Source organism: Zootoca vivipara, chromosome 8 (genome assembly GCF_965207765.1).
Source record: "Zootoca vivipara chromosome 8, rZooViv2.hap1.1, whole genome shotgun sequence".
Classification (NCBI taxonomy): Eukaryota; Metazoa; Chordata; class Lepidosauria; order Squamata; family Lacertidae; genus Zootoca; species Zootoca vivipara.
Window position 1 is genome coordinate 47,324,495 of NC_142591.1, and position 18,202 is coordinate 47,342,696.

The following is an 18,202-nucleotide window of genomic DNA, read 5'->3' on the forward strand; positions in this document are numbered from 1 at the left end:
CAAAAACCCGATCCCGGCTGGGACTGGGAGCCGGGAGAGCTCGGTTTCTTTCCGACTACAAATCCCGGGATGCAAGATGCTGCCTTTAAGAACAAAAGGAAAGGAAAACGTACCAAGAGCAGCCGCGGTGCACCTTGGGACATGTAGTCTTGTTTCCCGCTCTATGTGCAAAGCGAAAGAGGGCGGGGGGAGCTTGAAAGGGAAAGCGGCGGAGGGGATTGGGAGTGGGTCGAAGCGAGGGTCTCCGGCAGCTCTCGCGAGATCTCGGGCAGCCCTTTCTTCCCTGTGCGCGTCTCGTGCGCTTTGCTCGCGAGCTCGACGGCCTCGGCTGGGATGTTTTGTGCAGTCGCCATTCCCTGGCGTGACGTCATAGTGCATTGTTGTGACTTGCGTAGCGGAGCATCCCTCAAGCTGTCAGCTGTGTCGCCGCCGCCGCCGCTGCGGGAGCGCGAGCCCGAGCCTGCCCAGCCCCCCGCCCGCTCGCCGTCCCCGCGCCCCTCCCTCGGGGGTTCTCGGACTCCACGTCACCGCCTCGTTGTCTGTGCGGGACCCTCGGGCTCCCCCGCCCTCCCCCCGCCCCGTCCCCGCACGTTCCGTCCCGCCCCCGCCCCCCCTAGAACCATCTCAATGAGATGCAAACATGAAAGACAAGAGGAAGAAGAAGGACCGCACCTGGGCCGAGGCTGCCCGCCTGGTAGGTGCGACCGGAGCTTTGTGCATGCGGGGCCGGCCCGTCCGGCTGCTGTTCCTGCGGGCGAGCCGGGAAGGCGCCTGGCGCAGCCAGCCAGCCAGCCCCCCCTCCCGACCCGAGCGCCTTCACATTGTTGCCGTCGGCGGCAGGGGATGCTGCGCTACGCGCGGGGAGTGTTAGAGACGCGGACGAGACGGGAAGCGGAGGCTGCGTTCTCGTGGAACAATGTTCCGTGCAGAAGAAGTCTCTGCGGAGCGGCTGTGCTCGGGGAGCTACTTTGTTCGTGGACTGCCTGACTGCATGCCACGTCCCGTAGTGAGTTAGTCTACCGCCAGCCTGGAGGGAAGACCCTCCTCCGTCCGGTGTAAGAAGGCCGTACGGCGAAGGGCCACAGGCGGGCGGAGAGGGGATCTACGAAACACGCACATTACCGGACTCATAGTTTCTGAATAGAGATGTCGAGCTTCTTCCGCCTGCCCCCTCCCCACCTCACTTGGTCAAGCCATAAGCACTCCTGGTTATTGATGTAATGTAACCTCACACTGATCTGGAAAATTGGGGAAGAAGGAGAATTTCTTCCTCACCTGGACAGTAACTAGAGCGAGGGGCAGTGTCTCTCACCCCGTTAGAACTCCTCCATAGTGCTTCTTTCATTCATTATCGTCGGGATTCGTGTGTGTCTCTGTGTAGTTGACAGCCTGCAATAGATGTACTCTACTTCATTCTTAATAATGGGTATGAAAGCTGTGATCATTTAATTTGTATGTATGTGCAAACAAAACCCGATATTTTTCGTGGGGCAACTCCCTTTGTACAGCACGTGTGTAACAGAGTAGTGTTTGTGTGTGTGTGTGATGGTCAGAATTTACTTCCATAGCATGTATATGTATTACAAGCAGTGTTTACTGCTATATGTGTATGTGTGTGACTTTGGTTAGAGAAATTTCTCCATGTGTATGAAAGTGAGAGGAGAATTGAGAGTCCTGTATGCACTTTTTCACTCTGTAGAAAGAGATAGTATGCTGCTGGCCAAAATGTTCCAAGAATCTTCCTCCCCACGTTATGTATTAATGAATTTAAGTATCAAATGATTGTACCTACATTTTGGCATGCTTGTGTTAAATGTGAGGGGTTTGCTTGTGCACCGTATAGTTTCCCATCCACCGCTCTTAGAAAATACCTGATTATACTATTCCTCAAAAGCCTACTGTGTTTCTAAGGACACCAGTATTCATTGGCAAAATAAATATTTCTATTCCTTCCCACCCGTTTCTGTGTCCACTGTACTGTTTTAGTGCACATTTTTAAAAATCCTTTCCAAGCTTTGAATTGTCTGTGTTTTGTAATCTTGCAAATTAAGACTGCATTTACCTGGAAGTAAGTCTCATTGGACTCGATTGAGCTTGCCTCCGAGTTGACATGTATAGGATTGCATTGTAAATTGGCTCTGCAACATTGCTGCATGCAGTAAGATGTGTGTTGCTGTACAGTATTGTGTATGTATTTTGTGAAGTTTCACACTCTGTTCAGTGCAGCAATGTAAATGTCTGTGTGGACTGCTTGAAGGACTGGCTGCTGGCTATATAGCTTGACTTTTGAATCTGTTTTGCTGCCTTCTATTCGATACTTAATTGGTAAATGTGTCTGCGACTATGTTCATTTTTTGTTGCTGTTTCATGTCTGCTGCAAAGCACATTCTTTTCAAAAAGGTGGTTTTGTACTGTGTTTGGTGGGACTATAAGGCACTGCCACTGTAGTTTGATCTTCTGCACATAACTCATATAAAGACAACAAAGTATTGTGACACTTTAAAAGCTAACAAATTATTATAGGCTTTCATGGACTCAGGTCTGCTTTGTCAAATATATGAGCAGTTATCCTGAACTGCTGGAGCGTAGTATCTCTCTCAGTGTGAAAAAGCAAACAATGAGATCAGAAGCAAATTAATTTTAAAATTGTAACTTATGCTAAAATTACTTATGCTATTGACAGTGACCATTCTACAAGGCAATGTTGGTGATTACACAAACACCCTAGCATTGGTTAACTAATTAGCAAATGTAGCCTGAGAGGAATCCCTGATCTTGATTTGAGCCAAAAGTGATACTATTGAACCTTCTGATAAATTAAATCAATGGTTTCACACTGTAGCCTCAGTTTTGAAGTTTCTTTGTTTGGGAGTAGCCACTTGGAGGTCAGTGGCAGAGTATCCTTGGAGACTGAAAGGTTCCTTTATTGGCTTTTGAATATTACCATATCTGAGGTCAAATTTGTGTCCACTTATTCTTTTGTGCAGAATCTGTAAATGTAACACTTTAGCAACTGGTGTTAATACAGTGTATACATCATGATATAAACTTGAGCTTTTGTATCAACCACAGTAAGTGTATAGAATAATTGCAGCACACCATTTGTTGCAACAGTGAAATACAGTAATATATGACGCCATAAAACATAGGAAAACAGGAAACACTTTGCTCAACTCAAAATGCTTAAGATTGCAGTCATACGCTCACCTACCTGGGAGTTAGCCCTGTTGAATGCAGTGAGATTTGTTTCCAAGATGGATAGGGTGGATTGTATCATGTGTTTTTCCACTATGATACTATGGATCCTTTCCCCAATGAGTGAATATGTAGTGTTCACTAACTGCCATCTCTAGACTAGGTGAAGCAGCCCCCAGATAGGGACTTTTGAAACCCTGTAACAGAGATAGGAAACACGTGGTCCTTCTTCAGAGTTTGCTGGTCTACAACCATTATTCCTGACCATTGGCTGTGGTGGCTGGGGCTGATGGGGGTTGTAGTTCAGCAGCCTCCTGTTCCCCATCCCTGCACTATAACATATTATCAGTATTTGGTATCTGAAGAAGTATGCATGCACACGAAAGCTTATACCAAGAACAAACTTAGTTGGTCTCTAAGGTGCTACTGGGCAATTTATATTTTTAAAAATACATTTCAATATTATCAGTAGAATAATAATAATAATAATTTATTATTTATACCCCGCCCATCTGGCTGGGTTTCCCCAGCCACTCTGGGCGGCTTCCAACCAAATATTAAAACAGTACAGCATTAAACATTAAAAACTTCCCTAAACAGGGCCGCCTTCACTTGTCTTCTAAAAGTAAAATAGTTACTTATTGCCTTGACATCTGCTGGGAGGGCGTTCCACAGGACGGGTGCCACTACCGAGAAGGCCCTCTGTCTGGTTCCCTGTAACCTCACTTCTCGCAATGAGGGAACCGCCAGAAGGCCCTCAGTGCTGGACCTCAGTGTCCGGGCAGAATGATGGGGGTGGAGACGCTCCTTCAGGTATACAGGACCGAGGCCGTTTAGGGCTTTAAAGGTCAGTACCAACACTTTGAATTGTGCTTGGAAACGTACTGGGAGCCAGTGTAGATCTCTCAGGACCGGTGTTATGTGGTCTCGGCGGCCACTCCCAGTCACTAGTCTAGCTGCCGCATTCTGGATTAATTGCAGTTTCCGGGTCACCTTCAAAGGTAGACCCACGTAGAGCGCATTGCAGTAGTCCAAGCGGGAGATAACCAGAGCATGCACCACTCTGGTGAGACAGTCTGCGGGCAGGTAGGGTCTCAGCCTGCGTACCAGGTGGAGCTGGTAGACAGCCGCCCTGGACACAGAATTAACCTGTGCCTCCATGGACAGCTGTGAGTCCAAAATGACTCCTAGGCTGCGCACCTGGTCCTTCAGGGGCACAGTTACCCCATTCAAGACTAGGGAGTCCTCCACACCTGCCCGCCTCCTGTCCCCCAAAACTAGTACTTCTGTCTTGTCAGGATTCAACTTCAATCCGTTAGCCGCCATCCATCCTCCAACCGCCTCCAGGCACTCACACAGGACCTTCACCGCCTTCACTGGTTCTGATTTTAAAGAGAGGTAGAGCTGGGTGTCATCTGGATACTGATGGACACCCAGCCCACACCCCCTGATGATCTCTCACAGCGGCTTCATATAGATATTAAAAAGCATGGGGGAGAGAACGGAACCCTGAGGCACCCCACAAGTGAGTGGCCAGGGGTCTGAACACTCATCCCCAACCACCACTTTCTGAACAATATTCTCCAGAGGGCTGCCTCCCAAAATGTTGCATTATTAGATCTCATACAATCTATGAATTCCACGGAAGCATGACTATTACTGGGTTCATCAGGGATTTGTATAGCTGAAAGGGAGTTGCATTGTAAGGCTAGAGGTGTTGCTATAACTTAGTGGTACAGCATGCCCTCGGCATGTATGAAGCTCACTTTGTCAACAAACTCTAGCTAGGGGATGTGAGTAGAAGAAAGGGGATGTACTTATATCAGAAGTACAGGAGCAGTCTGGGAGATTTTATGGCTTTAGGCACCTCATATGACCACCACTGCACCCTGCCATGCTGCCCTGCCCCCTCCTCCTCCACAGGCATGCCCTGCCACCACATCACCCCTGGTGCTGCCTCCTCCGTGGGTGCCCCCTTGCCAGGGGCAGTGGTAGGGCCCACCCATGGCACAGGAGAAGGCAGAGCAGCAGCAAGCAGTGTGTCCTTCCGGTCAGATCTGCTGTCTGCGTCCATCGCCTCACCTTGCCTCTGGCCCTGTAGAAGTATATCTACTGCTGCCAGTCAGGTTCAAAATTTGGGTCTAAATGTATGGTCTGCAACAAAACACCTAGTGATCTTCTATTCCCAGGTTAGTTTGAATCTACAGAACAACAAATAATGTGGTGTGGACTTCTAAACAGCAGTGTGTTACATGGAATTTAACAGTCTGATCTCTTATTCAACTCAAAGGCAAGATCCTTAATATGCAATACTTTAGACAGAAAGCAGGAACAACACATATCATCGCTTCCACTGGCTCTGGTATTGTAGTTGAATTAGAGTTTAATCTGAAATCTCTCAAGGCATGATGACGCCACAAAGTGTTCACTGGTAAGCATTTCGCCAGTTTGTTATTCTGCTCTCTTGGGATTCATCAATATTTTATTTCTGGCCTTACTGAATCAATTTCAGTGACAAGCAAACAGTTGAGACCTAATATGTTCTCAAGCAATGACTCCTGTGATAGCTTGATCAATGTTCACACTACAGAATTCCATGAGTACTGAGTTACCAAATGCTTAATCTGCCATGGGCAGGGCAGAGTAACACAAATATTTAAACCATTCATTGTGGCAATGTCATCCCTCAATATAAAGCCACCGTATACTATTAGAGTGTAAAAGGATGTACAGTAGAGTACTCAGAAATGGTAGTTAAAGTTGTCAGTGCAGGTATAACTGCCTTTTGAAGTGTGGCTATGCATATACATTTTAATACATATTTTAATATGCAGGTTTTTCTGCAGGATCTCTTACACAAATTGGACAACTGTTGAACATTAACTCTGTTTGTAGAGTAGAAGAAAGGGGATGTACTTATATCTTGTCTTGTTTGCACTACACCTCCCATTGACTAATAAATGTTTCCCTTTTATTCTCTTTCCCATTGTGCTATTTGAAATAGTATCAGTGCATTGCAGATAAAAATAGGTTTAGCTTTACAGCTTTATTTGAATTATTAGTTACATTTTGTATATACCAGAACTGAGGCAAAAATTATAGGCCTTGTATGAGAACACATCCCAGTCCTTAGAAGACTTCTGTATCTTTAGGAGGCACTCATATATTTACTTGGGGTGGGGCTGTAGCTCAGTGGGCACAGCTCCTGCTTTGCATGCAGGAGACTCTTGGTTTAAACACTGGCAATTCTAGGTAAGTTTAGGAAAGATGTCTTTCTGAAATCCTGGAGAGCCACTGTCAGTCCATAGACAATACTGACCCAGATTGGGGAATGATCTGACTTGATATAAGGCAGGCAGGCATGGCTATAATAATCACACATAACCCTAATGTTATGCTAATAAGAATAATTAGCTTCACCTTTAACTCCTAAGACATGAAGGAATCAGGGCTCAACAGGATGACAAATGGGGGAGGAAATTAAAAAAAATGTTTACGTAAACTAATGTTTATTAAAGATCCCAACGTGTTTCAAGCCCCCGTTCTTTTAGGGGACAAAAATCTTTTAAAATAATCTGTACATACGTACACCAGACATGTACATTAAGTGCAGCAGGCCTTACTTTTTGTACAAAGATAGTTTTGCTCTCTGGATATACTCAAAAAGGAGAAGCAGAGGTGGTCTGTTTTTAAACAAAGTGTTCTTCTTTGGGTTTGGGGTGTTAGGTTGTTTGTTTGTTTGTTTGTTTTGGTACAATATGCATCTCTGGATCATGTAGGGAAGCTTTTTAAATTATTTCCATGAAGAACAGCTGAGGCTTAAGGTCCTTAGGATCTTTTCATAAACATTAGTTTGAAGTATTCTGTATGACATTGTGATTCTCTATTGTCCCTTTCTCATATGTTAATTCATCAATTGGTGCTCAGCTCCACTTTATTCCGTCAGGCAAACATCCTTCAATTTGTATTGTTGAATGCTTTGGAAACATCATAGACTGTACATCCCAAACATACTATTGCACACCCTATATTTCTAAGGATTATGAAGCATCTGTCATTGGTGAGCTACTGTGTGACTCAGAATGCTCAGTTGCCAAAAGTACTAAACAGCTCAAAGTCCAATTTCTGTGAGGGAATGGAAGGTTGTCCATTTGACTGGCATTAAGAGTGAGACCATGGGGCCACGAAGAGTTGGACATGACTAAACGACTAAACAACAAGAGTGAGACAATTGGCCTCTGCTGGCTGATAGTCTTACCTACTCATGTTCTTCCAACATACCACAGACTATGCTATTGGGAGAGACAGCTGAATGAGCGAACAGGCAGAGATAATACTGGCAAAGGTCATGTGCTCTAGTACGTATTATGCAAGCACTACTAATCAACATGATGCATGCCAGTACTGCTTCTGCTCAATTGTACCATTTGTTTGAATAGGCAGAGAACAGGTGCCAGGTAGAGTGGTGAGTGAGATCAATGGCAACTGTAGGGTTTTTTTGTTTTGTTTGGAAAGGGGGTCTATCTAGTGTAAGCTAGACATTCTGACAGGGGGAATGTTAATGCTAAGATAATCAGCTTTTAATAAAGCTGCTGAGCAAACATACTTGTTTTCCATTCCATACAGTATTTTATGGGCAATCTATAGTGTTTTAAAAGGTTAACCTGTATATGCTGACTCAGGCAATCAGTTTGAATACATAACTAAAACTTGACTATATGCAATCTGCTGAACTGTGTCCATGAAATAACATTTTAAATATAAAATAAGATGGGTGCCTTAAGCTGTCTGTGTTTGCATAGGATGGTTAGGGGGGAGAGGCCATATTGGTGCAAGGAGAATGTAAGCCACATGGGACTCATGCACAATCTATATTGAGAGAATTATGGGTTGTGTGCTGACAAAACAGGCTGCTTGAAGGAAGGAGTAGCTCTATACATCATCATGTCTTTTCTTGTGGGTTGCTTTCTGCTCTTTTGGCATTTTGCTAAGGCTGGAATTGTGTGGGTAAACATACTGTGTGGTTACACCCTAATTGGTTGACTTTCCCTAGGGCAGTAGATTTTAACAGATTTACAATCCATTGTTCTCTTTAATTCTCAGTGTGGCTTGCAGTTCTGAAAGGTGACAATAAGACCAAACACTGAGCAATAAATAAAAGATATTCTAAAAGCAGCAGTAGGAGCAAAATATAAGTAAGCAGGTTTTAGCAAAGGCCCCATGCAGCAAAAATGCTTCTAACCTGGTGCCAAACAATAACAATGTAGGTGCCTGCAGTGGCGGACTTGAGGCTCTCAAATTTCAGTGGCACCCTGTGCAGCTTTAAAACTATTGTGATCTGTTTGACACCATTGTTGCAGTGCCCCCCTGTGGTACCCAGTGCAGCCAAACTACCCTAAAATGACCTCTGGTGCCTGGTAAATAATCACTGGGAAGGGTGTTGCAAGGTCTGACACCATTACATAAATGGCTTTGCTTCTAGCTGCTACTGGTGCCTAAATTCCAAAGCAGAGATGGGTGTGGGGCATCAGTAAGAAGAAGGTTTCCAATGGTAGTGGAAGGGCATGTTTATGCAAGAGATGACAGTTCAGACACCCAAGACCCAGATTTTTAAACACTTTATAGGTCAAAACCTGCAGTACTAATATTCTCCAGTAAGTGAAAAAGAAACAATGCTCGCATGTCAACCCCACACTAGTATGATATATTTGAGCTCCTCAGCTTAGGATCAGTCTAGTACCTACTGGAGTTGCTTATGTTGGTTTCTGAGTACATGGTGACAGCAGCAATTCCTGTCAAGACATCAACATCTGAAGTTATTGGTGTCCAAACATTCTTTTGTTGTCTCATCTTCCCAAGTATCTTTTGGCATCTTTGTTATTTGTTTGTTTCGCAGATTTTTGTTCTGCCTCTTCAACACAGGGGTTCCCCAAGTGGTTAAAAATCAGAATTGCAATAAAAGATTAGAATTGGTGAATAAAAATGGTTGAGAACAACCCAGGAACAAAAACAGCAGAATATGGTCATAGGAAGTAGGAAGCCCGAGGAAGTCATAGTGTTAATGACAGTGTGTCCATCAAATGAAGAATATCAGTTATGGGAAATTCCAGGTTGTATGTGTATGATTATTATTATTTTTGTGCCCCACCCCCAAAAGTACTTCTTCAAAAATAAAATAAAAGCTCATTGCAGACTATTTCTGCATGGCATTATAAGGCGGCCATTTGAAAACAGATGTATGCAGCCCCAGCTGCTCAGTGACATGGGTGGGGGTACAGCAGGCACCCCCAAACTTCGCCCCTCCAGATGTTTTGGACTATAGTTCCCATCTTCCCCAACCACTGGTCCTGTTAGCTAGGGATCATGGGAGTTGTAGGCCAAAACATCTGGAGGGCCGCAGTTTGGGGGTCCCTGGGGTACAGTATACCTAGATTGCAATAACTGCTTCTTTCCTCGTTCACATGGGGCATGTGTGAAGAGGAAAAGGCATGGATAACCTAATCAAAGATCTGGAATAAATCTGGATTCAAAGTAGCATGTTGAAGATGATCGTGAACGATTACAGTTTGAGTTAAAACTAGGTTGGGGGTTGTATTTGTATTTGTTTTTGCTATGAGTGGATTAGCAATTTAGGAAGAAAAGAGGGGAAATGGGTTGGGGGACGTCCAGTGAAGTTATCTATCCCTACAAGGCAGAGCAATGAAGATCTACAAAGCATGAATGGCTGTATGCATGCATGTGCTTCCACCTCTGCCCACCACACTTTATTTATACACCTTGAGATCTATCCTTGCACTGTGCTCAGTTTTGACAAATCTTGATGTACATACTAACAATAGTATCTCCTTCAGTAGACCATGAGCAACATTCCATGCAATGCAGCAGAAAGCATGTGATTTTCATTCATGATTAAAGTACAGTAACCTGTAACTTAAAGATACCCATTATGGTTGATAAGCAGTTTTTAAAAAACACTAATTGCAAGACAGAGAGACAGAGACCGGCACATTTACGAGTTAATATATCTAGCTTTTCAAACCCAAATGCAATTTCCTCCCTTCTCTGTTTTGCTGAGATAGTTGAACTAAATCATATAGTAGTGAGGGAATATTTCACGCTGTGTCTTCATATTTGAAGGCCACAAACGACACCAAAAATCAGTATCATAACTTATGTATAGCTAGAGCTTTGACTTTAATCCCTTTGACTTTTATCTCAAGTGTTGACTCTTGCTACTATAAATAGAATTTAAACTATTGTAGAAGAGTTTCATGCTGTTATAAAATAGGGATTTGATTTGACTTTGTTTAACTACACTAAGGACTTCTTTGTGGCTGGCTTAACACAGACCTTCCATTATTTCCATATTTGTTCTAAGTTAATTCTCTTTTAGACATGTAGAAACGCTGCTGCTTTAGGAGGTTTTGATGGCCTTTCTCTTTGATCCGCAATCAAGGCAGCTTTGAAGAGCTGTATTCTATTTTATTATTGTATTTTTTGCCTCAGGGTTTCCCCAGATTTGTTTTATAAGGCTATCTTTGTATTTGTTTGGCATGGTAGTATGTGTGTTATTTCTTTACAATGCATAGCTGAAGAAAGACAGAAATTCTTGTTTTGTAATAATTGAGTTTGGTTTGTGATGCTTTGAAGATATTTAATCTGAATTGTGACATATAAGTAGAAGGGCCATTGAATTTTGTCATCTGTATATGCGCTCCAGATCTTGACTGGGTAAAACTCACCTTCCAGAAAATAATCAGATCATGTCCTATTTCTTCTGTATGAATTTGTGAGATGCTGCTGTAGGTACGACTCTTTTTGAAACAGTAGTTCTCAAACATTCTTGTAGTGAACCATTTTCAGTTAAATGGGTTGGGGACACCCTGTGGTATTTTAAGCTAAAGGAGGAGGTACCCTGGTAAGGGGGATAACTAGAGCAAAATAATGATGTCTCATTAGCTGCCTAAGTTCACGTTTGTCCCATAGCTGGAGGCTGGCAACCTGAAAGCAAAGATAATGAGTTGGATCCTGTGGACTTTCCATATGATTAAAAGAACACGAATGAGGGATCACAGGAAACAGTCTGATCAACCCCCCCCCCATGGACTTCTGATTGGAAAGAGTGGGAAGGGATTTGAATCTGCCCTGCTTTGTGCCCCAGTTCAGACAGGAATCTTTCCCAGCCCTTTCTGCAGATGCCACATATTGAACCTTCCTTTTGCATGCAGATCATGTGCTCTATCTACTACAGAGCTTTAGCCCTTCTCTAAAAAGCACCTCCACCACACACTAGTTTCAGGGATGGTGCAAAGTATTATATGTAGTTTATTGCGCAAGATTTGTATCCCAATTTTCCATCCAAGCAGAAAAGTCAAAGTAGATTACACCCTTAGAAATCATCAGCATAAAACACAATGAAACAGTGCATTAAAACAAAAAACAGAAAACAAACTTTATAATAGAAATGCTACTTCCTTCTGCTCCTGGTCTTGGATATGTGAAATGTGTAATCAAATTTCATATCGTTGATTTTTTAAAAACAGGGACCATGATCTGAATTAGGGCTGTGATACAGGGAAGGGAGAGTTAAGGGGCCCCATGTCATTTCTGCTCCATGCTACTATTTGCTTCATAAGGAAATCTACTATTTGGGCCCATAGCAGTTCCAGTGTAAGGCAAATAACAGCTTTTACACACTTAGTGTTGTGATCTCAATCTGGCCCCTATACAGTTTGGAAATATTAAGAGATGAAAAAACAACTACACACTTTATGTACACACCAGTTTAACCCCTTGAGGTTTTTTTTATTAAAAAATCATTTTATATAGTGCCTTTTAAATTATCAGTCCAGTCCTGGAAAAACACTAGTTGTGTGGATGCATTGCATGCTTACATCTCTTCTACCTTCATAAACATTTATATTCATCAACACATTTAGAATCTGGCTATAAGTGGGTTTCTTTCCAAGATGTGCAGCCCTTGCCCATGTTTTATGTGCCATGCCATTCTACACAAAGAATGATGCATGTTTTGTTAGAATGATACATTTTAATGGCCTTCATTTCTATGATAAAAAACAGTTAAAAGGTTGGAAGAAGCATGAAAGGGATAAAAGAGCTGAACTGCACAATCATGCAAAGCCAATATACTTTGACTTTTTAAAAGTTAAGATGCTACTTTTATTCCTGCTTGAGAACTAATTTGAGTAGTTCACAGCTGTGTGTTTGTGGATAATGCATTGGTTGCAAACATAGCTACTTAGAGGGTATGGCTATGCTTTGGGATGCTGTCTCTCATTCCATGTACTGTAGATACTGATTTATCTCCTATGACATTAATCGTCTCATAGCAAGCGATGGAATAACTTGCAGATGCCCTTCCTCTCCTCATTTATGAAGATAAATGTCATAACATGATGGCTGATCTTTGTTATGACACTAACCATTATAACATTTAACAAACGTAGCAAAAAATACCACTGACAGCAAGCAAGAGCATCTGTGTATGTGCGGAGTGTTCTTGCCGCTCGTGCCTCTAGCTCAGAACCCTGACTTGTCATGTTTAGTTTCTGGAATACTTTTAAGTAATAGATTTGGTCTGAGTCAGCAAACAAATATAATTGACTGGCGATACAGTGTTACAATTATATTACTTAATGACCAATAGTTCAATGGTGCTGTGGCTCGAGGGCATAGGAATGAGAGAGAAGACACTCTAGGATACTGAAGAGAGGGGAGAACAGTGGGTCTGTGCTTTTGAGACATCAGAAGTATGGCTTCCATAGTAAGCAAAATCATGGCGCAGCCTTAGCTCAACACATCTGGTTGGAGATGAAATCCAGACGTTTGTCTCACAAGATAAGACAAGCAGAAGTGTAACCGTACGAAGAATCTGCGGGGAAACAGCAGCTATAGCCCTACATATTATATATGTGGAAGGGTCTCTAATTTTTTGTTTTGTGCTCAGATCCCTCCCACAAAAAAATGGCCATTTGCATCTGTCTCATTTTGGATGCCCAGAGAATACTTGGATCAGGCAAAAGGAGGAAAGGGAGTCCAAAGTGATTGTGAACCCTGCTCCTTTTATCCAGAGGGTCTGGGAACATCATAGCCTGAGCAGTTGCCAGGTCTGCATCTGGATCACTCCAAAAACTGTCTAGCATTCATGTTGTATGTTATGAAGCAAGAAACCAAAAGTATTCCCTCCTGCTGGTATTCCAAAATAGAACAACATCCTTTCTTAAACCGGAGGCAAATATTTCATTTCTTTGTGAGCAGATCTTCCTATTTTCTTCTCATGGTCCATGGCTAATGCCCATGAGAATAAAAAATGAAACATTTGTTATCATCATCATCATCATCATCCATAACAGGAAGCTTTCCTTCTAGTTTCAGTTTCTCTCCTCACTGTTTTCATATGTAAATTAGGCTTTTCATATAGACAACAAACATGCCTTGGATATCAGTATTTTCTGAGGTGTTCAAATTAAGTCTTTCTTCACAGTTCACTAGCAATATTCCTGCTAGAATTGATCAAGACACAGAACATGTCATGTTTTATGAATTAAGTGAGTAACCCCAGTCCAGAATTGCTATTCTAACAAGCCCTATTTGGACGTTCATTTTATACTGTACATGTGTAAACAAATGCATGAAGGGGGAGTGGTGGCACACTGCCAAGACCCAACCCTCTTGGTCCACCTTTTAACCCTTCACAAGGCTCAGGCAAAAGTCTGAAGCAGGGAGCCACATTCCCATGTGATTTAGAATTCTGTACATCATGGTTCTTCTGTACAGCACAGGGAACTTCCATGGATGGAAGAGGCTTCCTGCTTCAGACCTTCACCCTCCAATCTATGGAGTACTGAAAAGAGGGTGAAGGTTATGCACCTTAATGGGTGGTGCTTAGTAGCACTCCACCACTCTCCATCTGTTCACAAGTGAGTAAACTGAACACCAAAATAGGGCATATAGTAGGGCATTATTTGATATTGCAGGGATGGAAACTCCCCCAATTGCTGGTTATTATTATTATTATTTTAAATTTGTATACCGTCCTTCATCCATAGATCTCTGTAGACTTTTTAAAAAACAAACAAACCAAGATACAGTAAACTACGGATGTGTTAGCTTAACTTTAGGTGAATTTGTAGAAAGCCAAGAATGAATAGCATTTCTCCACTGAAGAGGAACAGTAGACAACAAAAGGACTGGGTCCCCTGCTAACATGTATGCAGAAGAGTAAAGGTGTGATTTATACATGTGCACTTTTATAATGATTACAAACCTTAATTAAGCAGCTTTACATTAATGATGACCTCTACATTCTGTGATCTAGAGATGTAATATATCCTGCAATTTCTGTCCGTGATCAGCTAGCAGCCCCCACCCGCCACTCAGGTGAACATTGCTATACTCCTGATTCCATTGCTGTCCTTAATCTTCTGGAAGTAGTAGCATATGGAAATAATTTTTGTAGGCATCCTCTGATTTAGTAGCCTGTGGCCCTTTCTCCCACATTCAGCACCATCATTATTGCATTTGATGCCTTCTGATTTGATGACTGCAAAGTTCTTAATGTGGGGAGTGCCCTTGAAGACTGTTCAGAAGCTTCAGATAATGTTGAACACAGCTGCCCTAATTTGGCAGGAGCACATTGCACTGTTGCTTCAGAAACTGCATGGACTTCATATGGTATTTGGCCCACACTTCTAAGTGCTGGTTTAAATTTCTGAAATCCTAAACAACTTGAACCCAATATACCTCTGAGACTGACCCCTTCCTTGTTTTCCATACTAAAGTGACATCTCAGTGGTAACCTCTGAATGGCAGCAGTCTGTTCTCAAATCCCCTTCCCACCCTCGCCCCAGATTCCTGTGGTCTTACACTAAATGTCTTCTGGAATTAATATAAAATCTTTTCTTCTTCTATGTGAACATTTTTGTGGGGGTGATTGGGGAGTTGGCGGGGGTTTTCTCTTCTGTTTCTTGTATGAGATGTTGTGTTTGGCTTTGGATAAGCATGCTGCTAATTGTTTCCTGATATATGACTTTCAGGAGAGAATAGGCTAAACATCCAAGTAATAAAGTCTATTGAGGTTGAATATAAGAGTTTTGGTACAAGACCCAAACTCTTACAGTTCAGCAGCGATGCCATGACAGTGCATTTGTGGCTGAAATATAAGGTGTTCTGCATTTTTAGTCATTATTCTCCACTGTGGTTCCTCCAGTTCTTCAAGAAAGGTCTGAAACCTAATGAGTCTTTTGGTAGGGACACCCTTGAAGTTTCAGGAATTACTTAATGTAGTACACTGTACTATAGACAGTGGCGGAGGAAGCCGCTTGGGCGCCTGGGGCGGCGCACCCAGGGTTAGGGCAAGCCGCCCATAGGGGGCTTCCGGAGTCTGCCTGCCTCCTCGCACTCAGCCACCCTACAGCTGAGGGGGGAGGGAGGCAGTGGGTGGACCGTTTGGGCAGTGCAGAGCCTGCGTTTGCCCAAGCCATTGGCTCGGCACGCTGCAGGCTCTGCGGTGAGTGCCGCCCGGCATTTCTTCACCCCCCTCAGTGGTGACACCCGGGGCAGACTTCACCTACCGCACCCTCTTTCCTCCGCCCCTGACTATAGAACATATAGGGCACAGACATGAGCACTGAAAACTGCCATCTCCTGTCCCTTAGGGAAAAATTATATTTACTGCTTGCCCTTTTAACACTAGTGACAAGATTTGAAGTTGTGAGGGTACTAATTTGTCTTGCTTTTTGAAACTTTTTATTTATTTATAAAAATTATATTTATTCAGCATTGTCAGGATTATCGTTATTTCATTTATATCCTCAATCTGACTGGGAAGCCTTCAAAATGGAAGTATGCTGGCAATTTTTTGAAAGTGGGGGATGCATATTTTTTCACTCTGTTTTACTAAATGTAGGGCAACATTTTCTTTATCTCACCAGTTTTTGTAGTCTAATGTGATGCATTTTAGCTAGTCATTCCTCATTTTAGATTCAATAAAATTGAAGGGAAAGGGTGCTGGAAAGGGGGAGGTAGGAAGTGCTGTGACTTTTGTTGTTGTTTAGTCGTTTAGTTGTGTCCAACTCTTCGTGACCCCATGGATCAGAGCATGCCAGGCACTCCTGTCTTCTACTGCCTCCCGCAGTTTGGTCAGACTCATGTTCGTAGCTTCGAGAACACTGTCCACGATTGTCTTTGTCCATTGAGTTTTCTTGGCAGGGATACTGGAGTGGCTTGCCAGTTCCTTCTCCAGGTGGATCATGTTTAGTCAAAACTCTCCACTATGACCTGTCCATCTTGGGTGTCCCTGCACGGCATAGCTCATAGCTTCTCTGAGTTGTTCAAGCCCCTTCACCACGACAAGGCAGTGATACATGACCGACTTTTAGTATCAGACATCTGGCCAATATTGTCCTGGTCTATCTTGCCCACTTCAACACCATTTGAAATATCACTGAAATGTCTTAAGCTTTTATTTTCTTTCATAAGCATCTTTTTAAGCTACGTAGATGTTTCAGTTCTCTTTAAAAAGCTGTCTCACTTAATGAATTATATGAGTTGGCTCAGATTACACACAACACTGAGCAAACCATGGGTTTTTTTTGGGTGTTTTTTGGTGAACATGTCAGTATGCAGGTTCCCAGGAAGATTCCCAGAAGTGTTCCCAAGTGGTTTACCCGCTGCCTCACTATATGAGACTAAGCCATGGTTTGTCTGAGTATGTCATCCTCATAAAACAATGAGCTGCAAACCAAACAAAATTTGGTTATAACTTATGGTTTGTCTGGGCTTAGTCTTGAATAGCTTGGTAGCAAGAGGACTGGGGGAAGAGGGCAGTGTATGATCTCTCCAAGAATCTGCACACTCCCATATTTGAGCTAAGCCATGCTTTGGCTTAGCATTACATGCAAACTGGGTAACCTTTGTTCTTTCCAAAGAAACTACATGACTCCAGGTTGTTTTTTAAAATGTTCAGAATCAAGAAATGACTCTTGCTGTGGGAAAGCAATGCTTCCCCCTTTCTTTCTTTCTTTCTTTCTTTCTTTCTTTCTTTCTTTCTTTCTTTCTTTCTCTTTCTTTGGCATGGGTGTGTGTGGAAACTTTTTTTTAAGGATTGGATGAATAAAATTCACAATTCAGCAAGATATTTGAAACTCCTGCCCACACTAGTGTATGCAATAACAAGTAATTGACGCAGCACGCTATTAATTTGCTCTTTCATATTCAGCCTTTGTGCATCCTGGGATACTGTTGAGTCCTGCCCTGTTTGTTTCCTACTGTAGTGGCTGTAATGGTGCCTTGTTTGATCAAAATCTGTGTGCCGTGTGTGTTGCTTTGTTAGCTTGATTTTTGTTTTGTGCTGTGTTTTTTTGTAATGATGCTATTCCGTCTCCATCCCTATGTCTACCCACTGTTTCCTGCACCAGTTCAGTGCAGCTTCTACCCTACTTCTCCCTTTTTCATGGCCAAGGTGGACATGAGATTGCCTTTCCCTTTCCATCCAAATGTGCTGTAACACCTCACATTACAACTTCCTCTAGAGAATAGGCTGTGATGTCATAGAGAAGGGGACAGGGCTACCCAAATTCTCTCAATTTCAGGGAGGAGCTGCCCAGGTGTGCTGAGGGCCCATACGCGGGAAGAGAAACAGGGAGTCCTCCACAGTGAGTAACCCCACCTTCGAGTGTACCCAATATCCTTCATAGCCTTGTCCAGTACAGTATAGTTCCCTCCCCTCCGTGACCATTTTGAAGTCTATTCAGTTTAAACTCTGGAATATTTCCAGTTCAGCTTGAGTTTCTTTCTTCTTGCCTTATCCTCCATTTCATCTTCCTTCTTCTTGTTTTTCTTCTTCTTCTAAATCTTTTTAAATTTTACTGAGGTCTTAAATCCACTTTATACGTTTACTGCCCGATCTGCAACTAACCTTTTTTGTTTTGTTTTATTTTATCTGAAATTTGTTTCTTTGGAAGCATGGTTTGGATCCCAAAGCTTC

At 42.8% G+C, this 18,202-nt stretch overlaps 1 protein-coding gene across 1 annotated transcript in view; it reads left to right on the forward strand.

Annotated features, from left to right (window-relative positions):
• The first annotated feature begins 384 nt into the window (after window positions 1-384).
• ASXL3 (ASXL transcriptional regulator 3) overlaps window positions 385-18,202 on the forward strand; it is a 103,113-nt gene continuing 85,295 nt past the window's right edge. The window contains exon 1 of the mRNA XM_035125483.3: window positions 385-694. Coding sequence (XP_034981374.2) covers window positions 641-694 — 54 coding nt within the window. The 5' untranslated portion in view covers window positions 385-640. The remainder of the gene's footprint in view (window positions 695-18,202) is intronic.